Source organism: Triticum aestivum, chromosome 6B (genome assembly GCF_018294505.1).
Source record: "Triticum aestivum cultivar Chinese Spring chromosome 6B, IWGSC CS RefSeq v2.1, whole genome shotgun sequence".
Taxonomy (NCBI): Eukaryota; Viridiplantae; Streptophyta; class Magnoliopsida; order Poales; family Poaceae; genus Triticum; species Triticum aestivum.
In genome coordinates, this window is record NC_057810.1 from 580,261,258 (window position 1) to 580,268,092 (window position 6,835).

The window sequence follows — 6,835 nt, forward strand, 5'->3', positions numbered from 1 at the left end:
GGACAAGAGCCCGACCACGAGGAGACATGTGAACAAACAACGCGGGATCATGATCATTGGGAAAGAAGCCAGCAACAGTCACCACAGAGGCGAAATGCTCGAACCAGGCGCGAGGGGCCTGTTTAAGACCATAGAGGGAGCGGCAAAGTCAGCATAGTACCGCGGTGGTGGCTGCATATAAATCTCGTCACACTACTCGCCATTGAGAAAAGCGTTCTGGACATCAAGTTGAGAGATAGATCAATGACGAACAGAAGCCACGGCAAGGAGAGTGCGGACAATGGTCATATAGGCCACAGGAGCGAATGTCTCATCATAATCACGTCCATGCTCCTACTGAAAACCACGGGCCACAAGTCGAGCTTTGTAGCTCTCAAGAGAACCATTGGAGCGAGTTTTAATCTTGTAGACCCAGTTGCAGGTGATGGGACGAACACCGGAAGGAAGGGAAACCAGATCTGACGTGCCAGAGCGCTCAAGGGCAGCAAGCTCTTCGGCCATCGCAAGCTGCCATTCAGGCTGAGTCATGGCAGTCCGATAGGAAGTGGGCTCAGCAATAACAAAGAGACCGTGCCAATCAGGAGAATAGTGATCAGGCGGGGGCGAGGCCGAGCACGGAGGTTATGAACCGGGGTAGGCGTGAAGGGAGGCGCGCCGGTGGTGGAAGGCGTATCAGGGGAATCATCCTCAGTATGAGTGCAGCAAGTATAGTGGAGAGGAAACAGTGAGAGAGGACGACGGACTGGAGATGATGGGGGAGAGGTGGAGGAGGATGGTGAGGAGGATGGTGTCGGTGGTGACTGAGAATGAATGAGAGGTGTCGGAGGGAGAGGTGGAACAGGAGGCACATAGCAAGGTGTATCGGGAAGGAGAAGAAAAGAAATATTGTCCATAGAGAAGCTCGAGTAAGAAGGACATGGGTAGTAAGAACGAGACTCGTCAAAAGTCACATCACGCAAAATGCGCATGCGACGACCAACGGGATCCCAACATCAATAGCCCTTGTTCTCATCGATAGCCAAGTGTAGCAAGAGAAATCATCAATAAACAAAACATAGTAGCGATGACCACCTTTCAAATCAAAGGGAGTAGGACCCCAGACATCAGAATGAATTAAGTCAAAAAAACACTGAGATACAGACTCGCTGGTAGGATAAGGTAACTGGGTCTGTTTGCCAAGTCTACAACCATTACAATGTAAAGAAACATCTCCAGAGACGGACCCTAAGAGGCCCTAACGCACTAATGATGACAAGCGAGAGCCACAGAAGTGACCAAGGCGATGATGCCACTGCTGGAAGGACGCGGACGAGAAGGCAGCAAGAGTATGAGAGCTGGCAGAAGTGGTGGCAGCGGAAGGAACACAAAGCCAGTCAACCTCCCAAAGGCCATCTGACTCACGGCGCCGGGGGCCAGCACCAACCAAAGCCTTGGTGCGACGATCCTGAATGGAGCAAGAGTCGATATCAATAATGACCCGACAACCAGAATCAGTAAGTTGGGCAGTGGAAAAAAGATTCATGGTAAGGCGGGGAACATGTGAAACACCAGGAACAGAAAATGCCAGGGTAGAAAGAATACCACGACTAGCAACAGGAAGAGATGTGCCATCGACAGTAAGAACATAAATAGGAGAATCAAGAGGTCGAAGAGAAGACAACGTTGAAGAATCAGAAGACATATGAAAGGAATCTCTAGAGTCCAGAACCCATGAAGATGTACCTGACGGTGTAGATGTCGGTGGTGATGAAGAGACGAAAGCAGTCACAGCAGCAGCAGCAGAACCCGTCGATGAAGAACCGGAGGAAGCTAGAAGGCGCTTGAGCCGCCTAATGTCCTGGTCAGTGAGTGACGGAGTCGATGATGACACAGGAGTCCCACTGGAAGAGGAGCGCCTCTGGTTTCGCTGCTTTTGGCGACAATCAGACTCTGGGTGACCTGGTCTGGAGCAGTAGTAACAGAAGGTGTCACGGCACGACCGACCCTTCTCAGCATAAGGAGGGCGACCCACCCCCCTGAAGGTGTGGGCAGGAGCGGTGGAGCAGTGAGGCGAGCAGACGACACAGGAGCTCGGGCCGCCAACACTGAAGGAACCGCAAGCAACCCAGCAGAACGAAGGCAGGTCTCCTCAGCACGAAACTTAGCAAGGACCTCCGAGATAGTAACACGCCCACGAGCAAGCAAGTGAGCACGTCGAGGCTCAAACTCAGAGCGCAGGCGAGATAAGAACTCATGGACACGCTAAAACTCCAAGTCGGACCGCATAGTCTGGCAGCAGCGGCAAGCTCCAGAAACAACTATATGAAGAGAGTCAAGTTGGCGCCAGATGGTAGAGCACTGTGAATAGAACCCATCAACAGAAGAGTCACCCTGCTGAAATGCGAGCTCCTGACACATCACAGATAGGTAGAGAGCATCACCAGAGGGTTGATAGCGCTGACAGAGATAAGACCACATCGCAGCCACTGTACCGAGTCCCATGAACTCCAAAGCAAACTGAGGGAGGACACTCACAGTGAGAACAGCGGCAGCCCGAGCATCATCATTGCACCACTGAGTGTAAGCAGACAGATCATCGCGGTAGACAGAAAGAGCATGTGATAAGCGGATACTTGCTGATCATAGGCATCAACTGCAGCATCATCGAGAGCCTTGGATGCATCCCGGTCAACCTAGGAAGCATCAACAGCAAGAACCAGTGGCACCGGCGGGGTAGGAGCCACAGGAGCAATAGGGCATGGCGGACAGGAGACCTCGCCAAAGATAATGCCCCACTGAAGAAGACCGCTCATATGGATGCACATGAAACCCACAAACTCGGCATAGTTGGTGCCATCGAAGATCACTGAGCACCGAGGAACAACAACATAGCCCGACGAAGACATGAGGAGTCGTCTTTTTTTTGAGTCAACGAAGGCAGAGGACCCGATCTGGATCGATCGAGATCGAGCGCTCGCTCGCTCGCGCGTTCGACCGAGGCGAGCGGGGGCCAGGGGCTCGCTCTGCTGAGGCAAGAGGGGACCAACCTGGGCATCCAGAGGCGGAAGCAGGCAGGCGGACGGGTACCAGCGGCAGCCGAACGAGCCTGGGGTGGCGGCTTGGGGTGACGGCGGTCGGATGGGCAGCAGGCAGCCGGACGGGCACCAGCGATGGCCGGACGGGCCGGGGGCCGCTGTGCCAGGCAGGCAGGACGGAGAGGAGGTAGTGGGGCAGTGGGATGAGTTGGGGGCGGCTGCAGCCGTCCGTAGAGGAGGCAGATCCGGTCCGGGCCAGAGAGGAGACGACCGGTGACGGAGGGGGCCGGCAGCGGCCGGAGACAGGCAGGCTAGGGACAGGGCGCACAGAGTTGCATCGTGCGGGGGGAAGGGGCTAACCTAGCATATGATACCATGTTGGATAATTAGCAACTACTAGTATTGACTGAGGGCCAAAGGCCAATACATATACATGTATGATAAAGTGCATGAAAACCCCTTATACAATAGGATATACAAAAAAGGGACTATACACATTTAACAAGATGCAAGAGATGGATCTATAGTAAACAACTATGGAGAACTATGATGTAACTTTATGTTTAACCTTTGACCTTCTATTGTTTCGTTTTAAAGTCGGATTGTTTACCCAGAAACCAAAAAAAGGTTGTACTAAAAAAAGATTTTTTTTACTGTGTAGCAATAATAACACTTCGTGTCCACGACAAGTCTACTGGCGAGATGCACTTCCCAGATCGATCCAACATGCAATGAAACTCCCCCTTCCATCCCCTCAAAAAAAGAAAAGAAAAATGCAATGAAACTTCTTTCCAGCGTCAAAGATAGGCACCGCCACCTTTGATTTTCAGTTTCAGATTTGGATGGGAAGGCCTGCTGCACACAGGGCGCACGACGAAATCATCAGACATGGCTGCTATTTTACTCCTGCAAGAGCTCGTCTTTTTGTTGCGTTCCTCCGCTCCCCGCCACCGACTAGCTCTGGACTAGCTCGGTAGCCGAAGCAAAAGCACCGCAACCTGCCAACGCCGGAGCGGGAACGCCGGCCGGATTCACGCGCACCAACTCCACCCGCGCGCTCTCCTCAACACTACTGCCAGCCACTAAATACTCGGTGCCTAGCTAGCTCGACCGCGGAAGCACGCGCTATAAGAGGCCACGCCGGTGCGTGGCAACCGGCAGCTCCTTCGATCTTGTCAGCCAGTTGGAACTTGAGTGTCACTGTCACTAGTAGTGCGCCGATGGCTCTGGGAAGAGGCAGTGCGAGGAACGGTGCCGCCGGCCTCGGCGCGGCGGTGCTGATGCTCGGCCTGCTTGTGATGAGCGCCGAGGCGGCCAAGTACACGGTCGGCGACTATGGGGGCTGGAAGTTCAACGTCGCCGGTTGGGCCAAGGGCAGGACCTTCCGCGCCGGCGACGTGCTCGGTGAGTTGATGTCTGCTTCATTGTTAGCCGCCGCTCGCTAGTTTCTAACAGCATACGTTTGTTCGTGACACGATGCGCTTGTGAGTGTGTGTGCAGAGTTCAAGTATAACGGGGCGGTGCACGACGTTGCGGCCGTGGACGCGGCGGCGTACCAGAGCTGCGTGGTGCCCAAGGGCAAAAGGGCGCTGCGCAGCGGGCACGACAAGGTGAGGCTGGTCAAGGGGATGCACTACTTCATCTGCACCGTGCGCGGACACTGCAAGGCCAACATGAAGATCGCCGTCAAGGTCATCTAGTCTAGAGACTAGAGTGGCTAGCTACTTGTTTTCAACTACAGATCCAGCCAAAGCTTTGGACTAAAGCTTTTTAGTTTGCTTAATGCTTAAACCAACTGTTGGTTTGCTTCCCCGTTGATTTGCCTTGCTCTTGTTCTAGATGCGGCAATCGCGAGTTATAATTCCTGTTAATTTGAATATGGGTCTGAAGGTTTGCTAAAAAACTGGATGGACTAGCGCTTTCCTCCTTTGTTGACACAGGAAAAACCTAACCAGTAAATCTAGAAAAAAGGGGAAAACCTAACCAGTAAGGAAGAGATAGCAAATCGGGCACTCACGGGAAGATTACGACAAGAGGTTCCATTTATTATGAAACTTGTACTAGTGCCATAATATATGGATCGGATGTTTGCATACCTTCTCTCCTACTTAAAAAATACTAAGGTTTCATCATAAAGATCCACAAACCTTGTCATGATAAATTTCATAGGTACCCACTATGCACCGTCGTAGTTCTAAGCTCTTGAAGATCACGTTTCTGTCATGTCAGAGTACACTTCTTTTCGCCAGGGGTGCGATAATCACTCGTCTTTGTCGTCTTTCTTCGGCTTACGGTATGTTTCCTCAATGTGCTTTGCCAGGAAAACATACGTGTTGAACAGCTTCTTGACATTTGGAACGTTGTAGTTCTGAGCTACATAGACACCGCACCCCACTCCCACCAGAAACTTGAAGCTACCACCGAAAAGCCCCATTGCGAGAAAACCTGGAGACGATGATATAAGGGTTATGTGCATGCATTTCGACACAGGATGTAAAAAAAACATGGTAAATAAGAAGATGACACAAAAGTTTGCTGTCATGTGGTAGAAACACACTACTCTATCCAAACATAAAGCTAAATCACACATATTTAGTATTGAAGTACTTGCAGAAGAAAGTACAGAAGTTACATTTACTGGCATTGTGTAATAACGGACGTTTGATCATTACAGACAGAATTCCCAACGTCAGGATGTTGAGTTGCTTCATAGATTGTAGTCCAGTAGGACTCTACCACGGCAAGAATAAAAGACACGTGCCAGGAGAGGTGGCTGCCCAGGAGATTAAGCAGAGGAAAAGTCGAGTCAGTTTAGAAGTGAATGAATGACCAATGACTGAATGAGTCCTAGTCCAGTCCAGTGAGCCAGAGTACCTAATAGGAGTATTTAAGCCTAGCTGTGTTATATAGTATCAAGCAATGAGAAAAATCTCTCTGTCCTACACTTCCCAACCCTTTAAATTCTTCAATATTCCACCCTTCAAGAATACCATGCTAGAACCACGACCACTTGTTACCACAGGCCCCATCCTCTACTGAGCTACCCCTTCCATCCCTGGTTTTTGGCCAGCACCACCTCTGATATTACCGACTCCAAGCCTGCCAAATCATCTTATATTTTTGGAATGGAGGTAGTATAAGATTATCTACAGGTTATCTACAGATGTACCAGGACTCTTCGTTTATGGTCCTCTCTACAACGTGTGGAGAATCGAGACCTGTTTATGGAGGTGTGTACACGATTGGAGGCTACGGCGAGGGATACTTTTACCCAACATGGGTGGCAGCATGATCTTAGGATTGGCCCACCTCCGCTTTAGGCGTTATACGGATACTACATGTTTTCCTTGTATTTCGCCTTTTTTATTATTTTTCTTTTGAACTGAGAGGATATTGTTTGGCTGTGTACATCTTATCTATGCAGAGGCCGGGTGTAATGCTTAAATCTTTTAAGTAATAAAGCGCCCCTTTTCGAAAAAAAAGTATAAGATTGGGCAAATGTAATGAAAGAATCTATCAGATCTGCTAGTAAGGTCCATCTTGCAAGGTCACCAAAACCGAATTCATGATCCAACGATTTCATTTGAAAATTAAACAGCCAATTATTCAAGAAATGAAATCTGACGAAAGCTCATGAAACCATGCATGCTAATTTGTCAAGCTTAGAACACCTACATCATTCTGGGGAAAATGCAACAATCCAATTTTTTCCTGGTTATAGCATCACAATCGTGGGAAAACACATTTCAACCTACTCATTTGTCAAGCTTAGAGCACCTACATCATTCTGGGGAAAATGCAACAATCCAAATGTTTGCTGG

The 6,835-nt window shown here is 50.0% G+C and overlaps 2 protein-coding genes across 2 annotated transcripts; one reads left to right on the forward strand and one right to left on the reverse strand.

Annotated features, from left to right (window-relative positions):
- Nucleotides 1-3,979: 3,979 nt before the first annotated feature.
- On the forward strand, nucleotides 3,980-4,949 carry LOC123134476 (basic blue protein). The gene is made up of 2 exons (XM_044553729.1): nucleotides 3,980-4,418; nucleotides 4,515-4,949. The coding sequence occupies exons 1-2, from the start codon at nucleotides 4,235-4,237 to the stop codon at nucleotides 4,712-4,714; spliced, it is 384 nt and encodes a 127-aa protein (XP_044409664.1). The 5' UTR covers nucleotides 3,980-4,234; the 3' UTR covers nucleotides 4,715-4,949.
- An 87-nt stretch (nucleotides 4,950-5,036) lies between these two features.
- On the reverse strand, nucleotides 5,037-5,457 carry LOC123134477 (uncharacterized). The gene has a single exon (XM_044553730.1). It carries the CDS (start codon nucleotides 5,446-5,448, stop codon nucleotides 5,275-5,277), a length of 174 nt encoding a protein of 57 aa, XP_044409665.1. The 5' UTR covers nucleotides 5,449-5,457; the 3' UTR covers nucleotides 5,037-5,274.
- Between the last annotated feature and the right edge of the window lie 1,378 nt (nucleotides 5,458-6,835).

Excerpts from the sequence above, each read along its gene's own strand:
- LOC123134476 (XM_044553729.1), top strand. The coding sequence starts at position 4,235 with ATGGCTCTGGGAAGAGGCAGTGCGAGGAACGGTGCCGCCGGCCTCGGC. Across the intron at positions 4,419-4,514 it reads CCGCGCCGGCGACGTGCTCG|AGTTCAAGTATAACGGGGCG; the intron begins GTGAGTTGATGT and ends GTGTGTGTGCAG.
- LOC123134477 (XM_044553730.1), bottom strand. The coding sequence starts at position 5,448 with ATGGGGCTTTTCGGTGGTAGCTTCAAGTTTCTGGTGGGAGTGGGGTGC.